This window comes from Rhinolophus ferrumequinum, chromosome 9, assembly GCF_004115265.2.
Source record: "Rhinolophus ferrumequinum isolate MPI-CBG mRhiFer1 chromosome 9, mRhiFer1_v1.p, whole genome shotgun sequence".
Classification (NCBI taxonomy): domain Eukaryota; kingdom Metazoa; phylum Chordata; class Mammalia; order Chiroptera; family Rhinolophidae; genus Rhinolophus; species Rhinolophus ferrumequinum.
In genome coordinates this window covers 75233231-75248465 of record NC_046292.1, presented here as the reverse complement: position 1 = coordinate 75248465, position 15235 = coordinate 75233231, and the positions used below count along the sequence as shown (strand labels likewise).

Here is a 15235-nt window from a genome sequence, read left to right as displayed (position 1 = left end):
CCCCGCCCACTTCCGCAAAACCCCCTCCAAGCCACACCCCGAGCCAATCACCAGACGACACCTACCCCTTCCCCGACTCAAGGAAGTCCCCAACCCATAAAAACCTGCTCAAAGCCTTGCTAGGGGCTCAGTATTTGGGAGAGATCCCGCTGAGCCCGCTGGCGTAATAAAGCTGACCTTCCTAACTCTCTGAGTGCCGCTTGGGTTCTTTCCGGTCCTGGTATCCGGAACAGTATTGTTTCCCCAACTCATTGCGCATCTCTAGAGTTGAGCATTTCGACTCTTAAAACATAGGAGGGGTTCACTTACTGCTAGTTGAAATGAACTGAAATGAACACATGAAACATTTGAAATGGTTCAGAAGCCCCATCAAAAACATACATTCAGCAGGTATAATTTTTAAACATGTCATAAAACAGCGAAGATGTATATTCTGATATTAAATTATCTTAAAATTCACAAATTCACCTTAAAATAACTCACGAAGACTAGATCAACCTAAGGAACAGTAAACAGTAGGGATAATAAAAATTCATTTGGTAGCAAGAAGAGCCAGACAATGAGAATGAAGGAGTTCTGTAAACTCTAAAGCACTATATAGTTCTCTTTATCACTATTGGGAAAGATAAAGATATTACTACACAATAAAGATTTTTCCCTACAACCTTAACCCTTTCCAAACCAGTAAGATGATGAACAAAGCAAATGAGGAAGAAAAAAACAACTCCCTTAAGAGCTGAAGCAGAAGTTGAATGGAGCTCGGGGAGTTTGCCTCCAACGCCTGTTCCCTTTCTCCAAGCAGTTCATAAGGGTCAAAGCAGAAGCACAAAGCAGATTAAAAAGACAGACTTTTCCAGGCCCTTTCAAATGCAGCCATGCCTGCTGCTTCTTCTTTCTCCTTAACAGGAGCTAGACCCCTACCCCACCCCCAACACCCAGAGAGAAAATCAAGTTCAATTATTATACTAAGACCCACCTATCAAGAATGCTGTCAAGCCCTGTGTGCCAACACAAGAGGGCAATACATTCATGCCCTGACAAATTTGAAAAGTCTAAGGAATCCAGAAGTGGTAGAGAAAGCAACATGGAGACAGAAGAACGTGGGTTCAAATCTCAGCACTGTTGAAATGAATCTGCGGTGTGAGCAGTCGGGATGGCGGTTATTTTAGGAAGGAGGGCTGTGGTAGATACTGAGACACATGTGATAGTAACAGTCCCCTTATTGACCTGGGTGGTGGTCACATGGGTTACTCACTCTGTGAAAATTCATCCAACTGTAAACGTATTTACCTCTCTGAGCTTTCATTCCCCCATCTCAGGGGAAAAAAAAAAATCTGTCCTAACACTGAGTTGTCCTTGGAAGAATACATTTGCAATAGTGATAAGAAATATTAAATATGTTAAATGATATATTAAATAAGAGTTGACATATTTAAAATAATGAAACATATTCAAAAGAGCTTGGCCTGGCACTTGGCACAAAGCAGACACTCCAAAATCGGTGACTGCATCACCAAGTTCTCACACAAGGCCTTCTGTCCTAGGAGACAGAAACTACATTCTGTTCTAGTTGGCTCGTATATGGCAAATCAGTACCTGTAGCTTCTGCCCAACATAGCGGCTTGGGAAGGAAACAGAGGTGGTGGCCCAAGGACTCTCCAGACAAATCCTGAATAACAATGGTCAGTCCAGAAATGGATTAGTTCCACATGGCAGCAAATACTAACCTTCCCCTGCTCTTCCCATATGACAGAACCCTTATAAACGGCTCAGTGAAGGGAAGAGAACAACTCACAAAGACTCACGAAATCCTGTTTTTAAAGAGAACTTCAGTTTAAACTACCGCAAACCCCACATTAGATAGGTGGGAAATCTGATGTAGAGAGAAGCAGAGTGATTTGTCTGAATTCACACAGCTAGAAAGAGGCAGATTTCCTGACTCCAGTCAAGTGTTCTTTCCTGCATCAATAGGAAACAACTTCCATCCATTGGGAACTGAACCACTCCCCACTTCTACACTACTGGCAACCACACAAGCAAAGAAAGAGGGAAAAAACTGGTTCTGGCATCCTTTCTTTTTGGTCTTATGACACAGCTCTCTGCTACCACAATATTATTGTCTGTCTGTAAACTATTCGGCTCTGCCAAGGCTGGAGTATTCCATTCCTGGCCAGACACTAACATAGCGATTCTGGTCCTGGCACGGAACAAGTGTGCATGTAAGTCCTTCAACCTCTGAAAAATGGACCACACCCCACCAGCATTGCCCAAGTGTGGGCAGAGCTAACAGACTATAATTTGTAAGGAAATGTGCTATGGAGATGCAACATTTTTATTAATCATTCCGCTGCTTCCAAAATCAAATTTAGGAAAAGCCAGCCATTTTCACCCCCCACGAAAAAAAAAGCAATTTATCATAATATAAAGCATTTCCAAATGCCATTCTTTCCAAATTAGAAATATGGATTTCCTAAATCCTTTCTGAATAAACAACAGGCTCCCCTTCCAGGAGGGCACTTACAAGAGAGATGATTAGAATCCAAATTCTCAGAGCTCAGTTGGATACGAAGTTGAATAACTATCAAATTTAAAAGTATGCAAAAATTTTTTCTGTTGAAAACAAGAAATTTTATTTCATGTAATTACAAGATTACACACTGAAAAGTTAAATTTCAATGCTTTTAAGAAGGAAAACTATTGTGCTAATGGTCTTACTAATTGAAGAGCTCTCTGAAGCCAAAATAAGTCATCTGCTTTTTTTAGAGACACCATCACAAAAGAAGTCATAAAAGGGGAAGTGTCTTTTCAAAGATATTCAGTCATCCATCCATAAATATTTATTTAGCCTTTACTTGTGCCAGGTATTGTTCTGGGCTCTGAGGATGTAACAGTGAACAAGGGTGAAAGGTCTTTGTTCTCACAGAGCTTCCATTCCATACTGAACTGCAGGACTCATACTGAGGTTTCACAAAGACCTTGGGAAATGGAGACAATGCAGAATAGATACCCCAGGTTTCTTAATTGATGATCTAAGTACACGGCCTTCAAAGTACAATGAATATTACTTCTGTACTTTGAAATCAAAATATTACAGCAAAAACATTTCTTCCTTAAGTTGCGGTGTACATATTTAAAGTATACAAAGTTCTGACATACACACACACACCCAGCCAAATTCAAGATAACGGATATATATATATATCATGCCCCCCTCCCCGATTCTTCATGTCTCTTGGGGATCCCTCAAATCACCCCACCTCTGGAAACCTACGATCTGACTTCTGTCACTATAGATTAGTTGGCCTTTTCAAGAAGAGAATTTGTGTGGCTCCCTTCACTCGGCATATTGATTTGAGATTCATCTATGCCATTGTGTGTATCAATCACTCGTTCCTTTTTGATTGTTGAATAGTATTACATGGTGATGACCATTTGGGTTGTTTCCAGTTTGGGGCTATCACAAATAGAGCGGCTTAATTCTGATACACTCTCTTTCACCTGCTGCCCAATTTGCATCACACCTTTTACATAAAGCTTTCTCTGAAGACTCTCAGCATTTAGGGCTCCCCACCCCAACTTCTGATATCCCCGAGAACCTAGGGTATGCCATGTGTGGCAAATGGGGGAGGTACCCCTGACACTGTAAATGCATATCAAAGATCATGAATCACCTCACCTTGCACTGTCCATTCCCAGGGTCTTACCTGGGAATATTGGATATGCTTGCAGTGACCATGATTCCATAGCACATTAACACCAGCACAAACAGGTGTGCAGAGTACCTTTAAGACATGGGGAGGAGGCAGAAAATCACTGAATATATTTCATATTAACATACCAATCGGCTACCCATTCTGCTACTCCACCTCCACCCTGCCAAAAAGCAAGCAATCACTTAACTCATGTTTATGTAAGAAAAAATAAATCAAGTATTTTTGTTCCATGGAATTAAGAACTTTATCGTAAAAGGATACTAGGAAGTTATAACACAATCTGCCAACTTGTAGCACTAGTAATGTCAGTAATCCATAAATGGGATGCTTATACTTTTTTCACATATACAATTAAGAGTCTGGAAGAGTTCTTTCTTTTGTTAGGACTTTTTTTTTTTTAAGATTTTTTTTTTTTTTTAATTGGGGAAGGGGAACAGTACTTTATTGGGGAACAGTGTGTACTTCCGGGACTTTTTTCCAAGTCAAGTTGTCCTTTAAATCTTAGTTGTGGAGGGCGCAGCTCAGCTCCAGGTCCAGTTGCCGTTGCTAGATGCAGGGGGCGCAGCCCACCATCCCTTGCGGGAGTCAAACCGGCAACCTTGTGGTTGAGAGCCCACTGGCCCATGTGGGAATCGAACCGTCAGCCTTCGGAGTTAGCAGCACGGAGCTCTAACTGCCTGAGCCACCAGGCCAGCCCTTTTGTTTGCTTTTTTGTTGTTGTTGTTGTTGTTGTTGTTAATTTTTTAAAAATTAACAGGACCAAAACTGAGCTGCTCAGATATCGAGACTTTTACCTGTCTTGGTGGCTGATTCAAAATACTCATCAAGCTTTCTCAAATTTTTGTTAAAATTGGAAGAGCAGTATTCTAGTGCCCTGAACAAATTCACAAATTTCCATAAGTTGTACTTCTAGAAATGTTGGTGCTTAAAGCTTCTTCCCCAAGAAGTGCCACTCCCAGGGTATTTGTCCAGTTTATCTAGTAAAGTCTAATCCATAGGCTTTTTTTGTTAAAGAAGGTCTCCCATTCCCTAAGACCAGCACTGAAACTATTGTTCTAAGTGCATGACTAACACCAATATCTCTAATAGCCATGCAAGAAAAACACCAATATCTACAACAGTTAGAAAAGTTCCTCATCAGGAAAATTAAACCTTATAAAAATCCATTTACATGACCCAGGGGAGATCAGTAGAAGTCTAACTTTAAGAAAAATGCATCAAATTGACTTTCAATGGGTAGTCAAGTTTATTGATTCCAGGTTCTTACAGTAAATGGAAATTTCTGTGATATCCCCATTGTTTTACAATGAGAGTGAATACATATTTCTCTCCTTAGTGCCTGGGAAATGCCAAGACTTTTGCCACAAAACACCCAAATGACAAATATTAGAATTTATGAGGCTCATACTCACCAGCCAAAACAAAAGATGACAAAATAAATGCCAAAAATGGTGGCAAATGTGTGCCGGACCTCGGGACTGGTTTTACCAGGACTTAAGTAGATTCGAAACCAGAAAGCGGCAAACAAAGCAACAAGCTGGCATGCCACAAAATTCACCTGTACAGGGGGGAAAAAAAGAGATTCAAAACCTTTACGGCTTAGCCTGTGTGAGCACGTTCACAGCCTTTTTCAGATTTCCATACCAAGGTGCCTCTCAGACTTGGATGTGGATTTCTTCCACAGTGGAGCGTTCCTTCGTTTGGAGGAAAAGGGAGGGGCTGAAAAGAGAACCGTGCCCTCACCTGGTACAAGAAGTGAGGAATCCAATACAGGCATACCTCAGTTTTATTGTGCTTCACTTTATTGCACTTCACAGGTGTTGCTTTTTTGAAAAACTGAAAGCAAGACCCTCCACCAGCAAAAAGATGATGACTTGCTTTATCACTATATTCACTTTATTATGGTGGCCTGGAACGGAACCTGCAATATCTCTGAGGTATGCCTATAGTTTCTCTTCCAATCCTTTAAGATTAGCCAAGGTTGCTTTCCCACCCACAAATAGGAGGCTTATTAATGTAAAGGCATTAGCTAACTGTGAGGTCAGTTTGCTGGGTTTGTTCCTCCCTCCTCCTCCAGCACTACCCCTAAGATAAAGAATGTGTTCTGTGAGAAACAAAAATGAATCAAATCAAAGAGGCTTCCCTCATCTGGTACCTAAGAAATCAAATGCTTCTCCAAAGTAATCATCAGCTGTTTTCCAACTCTAATTTTTCTCATTTTTAAATTAACACCAAATTAGCAAGATCATGGCTCAAAATCAAGGTATGACACTAAAGATACACACAAAAAAAAAAAGAAAGAAAGAAAAAGAAAGAGCCCTGCATTAAACTGTCAATGTCAACACTGTCCAATTATGTATAGTAGGCAGCAAATTTTCGTAGAAAAACTCAGTCATCTATCTCTCAAAAATTCTACCTAAAAGAAAATATAAAATAATTCCCTGACACTCATAGGAAAAATCAACTGATTTAACACAAAATCAAAATATATTAAGTTGTTTAACTGTTAATGAAAACTGGAAAACCAGTTTAATCTTTGCAGAGTATTCAGAATGAAAACTTCAGTATCAATTTGCTTTTAGAGGAGACTTAATTGAAAAGGGATTGAGGATATAAATATCTGAATAGACCCTCTTCAGCTTCAGCAGTTTTTCACTAAAGCTGTAGCTGTTAGGAAAATTCATGAGGGCTGGGCTCAGAGGTAGCACTACAGGTACCGTGTTCCCCCGAAAATAAGACCTAGACAGACCATCAGCTGTAATGCATCTTTTGGAGCAAAAATTAATATGACCCAGTATTATTTTAATATAAGACTGGGTATAATGTGATATAATATAATATAATACCAGGTATAATATAATACCAGGTATAATATAATATATAATATAATATAATGTAATGTAATATCGGGTCTTATATTAATTTTTGCTCCAAAAGATGCATTAGAGCTGATGGTTTGGCTAGGTCTTCTTTTCAGGGAAACACGATAGACATCAGCTCCACTCAAGCTCATTTTGGTTTCCCATTAAAAAAGAATACTTTGGACCTCTTATAATTCATAAAAAAAAAATACTCTCAAAAACTTTGTTTTATTTTTTAAAAATTGTGCTGAGTTTCCCCTCTATTTGGAGATCATTCTTCACCAGTCTTCAAAGATGTATTCCCTACTGCCCACCCTCACTTTATACATTGAAAGGCACAGAGGAAGGGAGCTGTGATCCTATCCTTCATGATTTGCACATAACTTTTTATATAGCCTAAATGCACAACCAACAACAACAACACACACATGCATGCACGCACACACACACACAGAAGTAACTATCTAGCAAGACTCAAAATATAAAGGAATTGGCAACTGGAAAGTCAAAGTTATAATCATCTGTGGGTGATCAATCCCATGTTCTTTCATTCTCACAGCCTAGAGTCCACAGGGACGTAGTTACTCAGGAGAGAACCAAGAGGAAACTTGCTCCATTCCTTTTGGTTGGCCAGTAATAATCGAGCATTCCTGAACCTGAGGATAGAGCAGTGGTTTTCAAGAGTGTAGTCTCCAAACCACCACCAGCAGCACCACCTGGAAACTAGTTAGAAATGCAAATTCTCAGACCCCACCTGAGACCTACGAAATTAGACATCCCTAAGGTAGGTCCAGAAATCTATGATTTAAGAGCCCCCCCCCCCAATTAATTGTGAAGCACATGCAAGTTTGAGAACCATTGAGATAGAGGGGAAAGAAGGCATGTCCCTGCCTTTAAGACCTTATGATCTAACTGGGGAAAACACATAAATTACCTACAAGTAATTATAAATTAACATTAACATTCTATGAACTTGTTGCATCATATGTCCTTTATAACCAAAGTAAATGACAAGAAGTTTCATGGTTAAGGAGGGATGAGATTCAGCAAACAATAAGGAAAACTGTTGAAATAGGTAAACATTGAGAGAGAGGTTAAAGACACTAAAAATACTGTTGCCTGGGTCCTATCTCCAACCTCTCAGATTTAATTGGCCTGGCATTAGGACTTTTCAAAGCATGCAGGTGATTTTAATATGCAGACAAGATGGAGACCTCCTAGTTTGGAAGTATAAAGATGAAGGCACCCATGAGGAACTGGACTTTCCCAGAATGAAGACGAACACAAATAAAGGACAGGGGAATTGGGCTGTGAAAACTTTGGGGCTGGGATGAGATGGCATAGATTTAGGAGTGATCAAAGTCTGAAGCCCATCACTCAGCCAGCCCAGGCCTCCTCGGCCTGCTGGCCATTTTCCTGAACAGGGTCTGTCTTCGGTTAAGACCCCTTTAAACCTACCTCCAAGGAAGAGAGAGCTTTACTATGGGAAAGCTATATCTGATCTTGTTACCCTAGAGACTGAAAGAGAGGAAAGGAAGATTCACTGAGTCATTGCAGCAACCTGCCATTTTCCAGTCATCATAATGTGTAGCCAACTGAATGCCCTAGCTTTGACACTGAGATAGCTGGGCAGCCCTAGGTGATTCAGTGATTAATTCCACAAACATTTACTGGTTGACTCTATATGCCAGATACTGAGGACAGTGAGCAAGACACTGTTACTACCTTCAAGTCAAGAAGAGACTTACAAGCTCTGGGTTTCAATTCCTTTTTTTATATTATTATTATTATTATTATTATTATTATTAATTTTCAAACTGTGTATTTGGGAGAATTGGTCTCTACTACTTCTTCCAGTTCTAATGGTCTCTGATTCTGTATCTAACGCAAATCCTTTCTCTTAACTGTTAAGGGTAAATGTCCAAACACAAGATTTTGTTAGGTATAAAAGGTTCCCCCTACACAGATACAACCCACTCGCCCACCCTCTTCCTAGGAGTGAGTCACAGATTGTTAGATAAATGTTTCATGGCAAACTGTTCCCAGGCAAAAGTGGAAACACACACAACAGTACCACTTAGGTCTAGCTGGAGGGTTTCATCAGAATTGCTTTTTGGTTATCAGGTACACATCTTAAAAGGTACAAGCTGAGCCACAATTAGATACTACTTCACACCCATCAGGATGGCTATTATTTGAAAAACAAAGTATTGGCAAGGATATGGAGAAATTAGAACCCTGGTACACTGCTGGTAGGAATGTAAAATGGTACAGCCACTGTGGAAAACAGTATTGCAGTTCTTCAAAAAATTAAAAATACAGAGGGTGCCAAAAAAAATGTATACACATTTTGAGAAAGGATAAAACTATTAAAATTTTAATATTCAATATATACTGATAACAAAAGATGAATACAAGTCAGGTTTGACTTCTGCAATTACGAGAGGTGCTCAAAGTGGTTACCATCAGCGTCCAGACACTTCTGATTACCGTGAACTACTGCTTAAGCAACATGGGTACAGAGTGGGTACAGAGTGGGTACAGAGTTTCAGTTTTGCAAGAGGAAAGGAGTTGTGGAGGGATGGTGGTGATGGCTGCAACAAGTGAGCATACTTAATGCCACTGAACTGTACTCTATGCTTAAAAATGGCCAAAATGGAAAATTGTATATTATGTATACTTTACCACAATTTTTTTACAAAGGTACAGTCTGGAGCATGATACCAATTTCTTTGCATTTGCTAGCCTATATCAACACTAGCAGTTGGTAGAAACTATGACCGTCTTTGTGGCCAAGAGCGGCTAGCTGCCATGACAACAATTCACATAGGAACAGAATTAGATCTTTGTTCCTTTCCTCTCGAAAGGCCAACAAAATTGGAGGCATTATCTTTTAGAAATACATCCCAAAATGCGTTTCATTTAATGTACGGGATCTGCTTCCAAATAATTTTGAAGGGATGGGGAGAGTGGAGTATAAATCAGTGGCTCTCAAGTAGGGATGATGTGCCCCCCCCAGGGGACATTTTTGGTTGTCATAACCAAAAAGGGGGGGTGCTAATGGCATTTAATGGGTAGCGGCCCAGGATACTGCTAAATATCCTAAAAGGCACAGGGCAGCCTCCCACAACAAAGAATTTTCTGGCCCAAAATGTCAGTAGTGCCGAGATTAAGAAATCTGACATGGATGAAACAAGATTGGCCATGAGTTAAAAACTGTTGAAACTTAGTATAGGGCATGCGAAAGTTCACTCTAGTTATCTCTCCAGTTTTGTGGATATTCAAACTTTCCCATAAAAAAAAAACAGGTTTTAAAAATTGCACAACTCTAGAAAGAAAGTAAGTCAATGGCCTATGGTAACACAGATATTAACCTCTGGTGACTGTACGCAGTTGAAACTGTGAAGGTCTCTGTATCCCTATCAGAGAAACACTTAAGTTAGGGAGGTAACATACATGAGTATAGAGACAAACCAAAACCACTAAGGGACCGTTTCTTCCTAAATAGAAAAAGAACTACCATTTGTGAAAGGATCGCACTCCCACAAGAAGAGAATCAAATTTATACAATGGAGTATTACGCAGCCATAAAGAAGAAAGAAATCTTACCATTTGCAACAACATGGATGGACCTAGAGAACATTATGTTAAGTGAAATAAGTCAGACAGAGAAAGACAAATACCATATGATCTCACTTACATGCGGAATCTAAAGAAAAGAATAAGTGAATGAACTAATCAGAAACAGTTTTGGAGACAAAGAGGAAAAACTGAGGGTTGCTAGATGGGCGGGGGGGGTGGGGATAAGGGGGAAGGTGAGGGGATTAGAAAATAGTCGGTAACCACAAGATGGCCACGGGGTTTTGAAAATTAATCTGGGAATGTAATCAATAATGTTGTAAAGATTTTGTAGGATATCCGATGGACACGTGTCTCATTTGGGAGACCACCCAGGGATGATGTAGATGCCTGATCACTGCACTGTACACCTGAAGCTGAACAATAATGAATGGCAACTATAATTATATATATATATGTATGTATGTATACACTTACAAGAGGCGGAGTACAGCGTTGGGAGTGGAGACAGTGGAAATGGGATGGCTCAGTACGATGTCAGAAAAATAGTGGATGGGGGGAGGGGGGTCCACAGTGTGAGGGATTTAAATGATAAACGTCTAAGTATTACTTTGTCTTATGCACCTGAAACTAATTAAAAAAAAAATTACAACAATTACAAGAGGAAAAGATCTACCTTCCTTAATAACCAAAGTAAGTACCTGTGACCTCCCATCGCGTGACCAACAACAGGTGACCCACAGAGTCAACACAGAGCTAGCCTACCCGCTGCAAGACCCAGCCCCACCACTTACTAACTGAAGAATTACAAAAGCTCACTGCGTCTTGGCTTCTGGTCCATGTGATCGACATAATAACAGGAGTACTATTTCACAGGGTTGTTTGAGGACTAAAGAAGTGAATATGCAAGCTCACTAGAAACAGTGCATAGCACTGATAAGTATTTGCTATGAATATTATTCCACATGTACTAAATCGACACACACATTGTGCACAGAACAATCGCAATAGGCGGTAACTGCTGCTGAGAACTGGCTTCCCTGTCTCTTCCCCGCGGTTCTTGCACTGATTCCTCTTCCCACCCAACATTCAGACAGATGCCACAGTTCTCCCTGGTGTCCTTTCTTCCACAGGCAGAGGCAGTGCAGCTTGGGACAAAGAGTCAGTCCCCATGTAGAAGTTTGTAGAGTGTATCTAGAGCAGAGGTCAATCTGAAAGTCAAAGCAGTCTCTGGAAATTTAGAAAAGATTTATTTCTTTTTAATTCAAAACACTTGTCTTCGTCAATCAAGAACAAAGATGAAGGATTTAAAGTATGGAGTTTCTGCAATAGTTATGGAGGGAAGAAAAGCTCTTCATGATGGAAGGGTTATCTGCACACAAATCGATAAAGAGTTTGGCCAGTGAGCTGAAGGAGCGATTCGGGGCGGGGCGGTGGGGGGCGGGGGTAGAATTAGTGCTTAGACGTGGGGGCGCAGGTGTCAGAGCAAAGGTGCTGAGACTATCCCTAAAGAGGTCTGGAGGAAGCAGGCAGGTGTCCCAGCAGAAGAGATGGTTGCCTCGCTTCTCAGAAAGCACCCCAGGGAGATGGCCAGCCCTGCGGAGAAGCACTGCTTGCAGGCGTCTTGGTGACAAAGTACATAGACCGGAGGCATCACACAGGCCCCTCTCCTGGATACTCGGGACAACGGAGACACCAGCTGAAAGGCAGCAGACCTGAGAAGATCCTGCAGTTGGACTGAAGAGAATGTTGAATGTGAACCTACCACCTGGAGCCATGGAATGGACTGCATGGGAGAGCAGGTAATGCAGCAGCAAGAGGACAGCGCCTGGGGCCACAAGGACGGGCTCCACCTGAGCTAAGGCCAGCAGGGCCCCAGTGGCACAGGGACCCAATGACCTCACCAAGGCCACAGAGGTCTTTAGACACCTCAGGGCTTAGCTCATTCCCAGGTCTAGAGGCAGACAAACCTTTGATGTAACCAGTCTTAAATGGGAAGTGAGCCGCCTAAAACTGGCAATTAAGCTCAAACATTAAATTAAGTTGAACAGGGAGAAATTAAACAGAACTTAAACCCACTGTTATTGCCACTCTTAGAAATGTGCATGAAAAATTTTTACAAAAAGTATGCACCTCGGTATCATTTCTAGTAGCAAGAAGAAGGAATCTGAAAAGTTCAACAATTAATAAAGGCACTGATTCACACATGAAACAACTGAAGGATGCACCTTGCATTATAATCCTTTTTGAAGGGAATATGGTACTATTTGCTGTAAGCCATAATTTTGACCAATTCCTGAAAATTTATTCATGGGATGATGAAAAACTAAATGCTGAGAAAATGTTGAGGCATTATTTACAAGACAAAATGAAGTAAAATACACCTAAATATAGGACAATAGAGGAATACCACTTACTGGTAAATCCAGTCAATGTAGTAGTATTACAAATGGGCATTATAAACTGCCTATAATAAAATGAAAAGCATTGCTATAATAAAAAGGAGAATATACAATTCTGTGTACCTTTACAAATATGTTTAAAAAAAACAATAGTAGCATATGGAAAAAGACAAAGATAACATGTAAAATGGAATATGGCTGTTTTATCAGGGTGACAGGAACCTAGGCAATTTTTTTTTTTTTTTTACAAAGTCCATGTGGAATTTTCCACACATTCTCTCTCTCTCTCTCTCTCTCTCTCTCTCTCTCTCTCTCTCTCTCTCTCTCTCTCTCTCTCTCTCGGACTGTAAGAAACTCGTAAGAATCCTTATTTAATTTTACTTCCTTATTCTCAGAATTGCATTTATTAGCACCTACTATAACTCAAGTTTTGGGAGGAGTTAGGCAAACGTGGAAGAGGTGAACCTGTGAAAAGTTTCATCTTAAAGAAAACCACACTTCTCTCAGGCAGCAAAATGTCATGAGTAACAATGTAGATGGCCAATGAGAATGAAAACATATACCACGATGCTCTTAAATAAACCCTTCATGTTTGAAAAGAGCATGTGCAGAGTTCCTACTTTTCGACTGATCTGCTCCCTCCCGAGCAGCAAAGAAAGCCTCAGTTTCATTTGTGATCTGCCACCACAATTTCAGTACTGTGTGGGCCCTTACACGTAAGGGAACAGTAGAGCACAGCTGTTCTGATCAGACTCTGAAAAACCAGCAAAACTGACATACCTCGGATTCAGCAAGAGCTCAGTTTCCACAGCTCTTGCAAGATTTCAAAGTCACTGCAAGGAAATAAAACACATGTTGCCAAGGGTCTGACTTCTTATGTCACCAAAGCACAATCAAACTGTGCTGCAGTTTTCAGAGGTACGTCTTACATCTTCCTGCTCTAACATGCTGCTACAAAGGCATCGTGTGGGTACTTCTGTGGCCTTCAGAGTCTTCCAACAAAAAACAAACTATGCCAGGAGTGAAAAACATTGCCTTCGTCCTAACGAAGAAATACAAGCAATCTATTTTTAACAAACAGCAAATATTAACAGTCCAACACGTTTTCCTCTCCTACAGTGATTTGCCATTGGCTCACCACTGGCGTGCAGGCAACTGTCTGGGCTGGAGTGTTTTCCTGAGCACCACAGCCATGTATGCGCCAAGACAAAACCCACCTAATCTAACAATTCCTTATTTAAAGGCAGGCCATTCCTCCCTCCACCAACCGTACTCTTTTGCATTGCCTCCCACAAATAAATGTGGCTGGAGAAGAGTACCAAAAAATGCTATTCCTTTCTGTACCACAAAACAAAAAGTGTTTGTGTCATCTTCTAGCTACTTTGCCCTTTCAAAGAGATCCTTGTTATACTTTCATTCCAAACTCTTTGGAATGTCAGCAAGAAATGCTTTTAAATCTGCAGTGAGCCAATTTTTTCCAAGCCTGTAGACGAGAAAATATTATTTAACACTGATAATCAATGTATGTAACTTATAACCAAACTTCTAATTGATATATCATCTCCTAACAATAACTGCATTTACCAGGTGCTTACCCTGTGTCAGGCACAGTGATAAACCTTACATAAGTGATTCCATTTAATCTTTACAACTTTACAAAGCAGCTTAGTCCCCCTTTACAAATGAGGAAAATGAAGAAAAAAAGTTAAGTACAGTGGCTGAATTCACAAAGCTAGTGAGTGGCAGCACTCGAGTTTAAAATGAGTGGCGTGAGTCTCACTCATTACATTGTAACGCTTCCCCTCAATTCCCAACATTCTCCCCATAAATACCATCACTCAGGGAGAAGGTAGTAGCTGCCTGTATTAATTTGCTCAGGTCGCCATAACAAAGTCCCACAGACTGAGGGGTGCTTTACACAACAGAACTTTATTGTCTCACAGTTCTGGAGGCTACAGGTCTGAATTCAGGTGTCCACAGGGTTGGTGTCCTCTGAGGCGTCTCTTCTTGGCTTGTGTATGGCCGTCTTCCTGGGTCTTCATGTGGTCTTCCTTCTGTGCCTGTCGATGTCCAAATTTCCTCTTTTTATAAGGACACCAGTCATATTGGATTAGGGCTCACCATATGACCTCATTTTAACTTAATGACCTCTTTCAAGAGACTATCTCCAAATAGTCACATTCTGAGGTACTGGGAGTTAGGACTTCAACACAGGAATTTGGGGAAACCACAATTCAGCCCATAACACTGCCCTATAAAAATCCTCTACTCAAACACGTAGAATGAAACACTCTTCATTTCCTTGCTCCTACAGGGAGAAAGTAAACAAGCCCCAAACCAAGGACTGTGAGGAAGAGACGCTGGTCTTCGCATAAGTGGAGTCTCCTACTCAAACCCCTACAATCAGCTCCTGCCCTCCCTCCCTGCTCCTACCTCTGTCAAAAGCTCCTTAGCCTATCATGGATTATTCCATGCTGAGAAAGTTCATTATTCTCAGCCTTTGTTTCAAACACACAAGTTTTAAGTAATAATAATCAGCATTTATTGAACATGTACATTTATTAAGCTCAACAACTGTTGGCATTTTTCTAAATGCTTCCCATCTATTATCTCATTTAATCTTCCCAACACCCTCAATGTCCTACTGAGGAAACTGACACCAAGTAAATGGCCCTAAAAC

The 15235-nt window shown here is 40.6% G+C and overlaps 1 protein-coding gene across 2 annotated transcripts in view; it reads right to left on the bottom strand.

Annotated features, from left to right (window-relative positions):
* Positions 1-15235, bottom strand: part of MBOAT1 (membrane bound O-acyltransferase domain containing 1) — a 100059-nt gene that overhangs the window by 46484 nt on the left and 38340 nt on the right. For both annotated transcript variants that reach the window (XM_033113297.1, XM_033113298.1), the window contains exons 2-3: positions 5126-5271; positions 3705-3782 (exon numbers count right to left, since the gene is read on the bottom strand). In XM_033113297.1, the coding sequence (XP_032969188.1) occupies positions 3705-3782; positions 5126-5271 (224 nt within the window). The remainder of the gene's footprint in view (positions 1-3704; positions 3783-5125; positions 5272-15235) is intronic.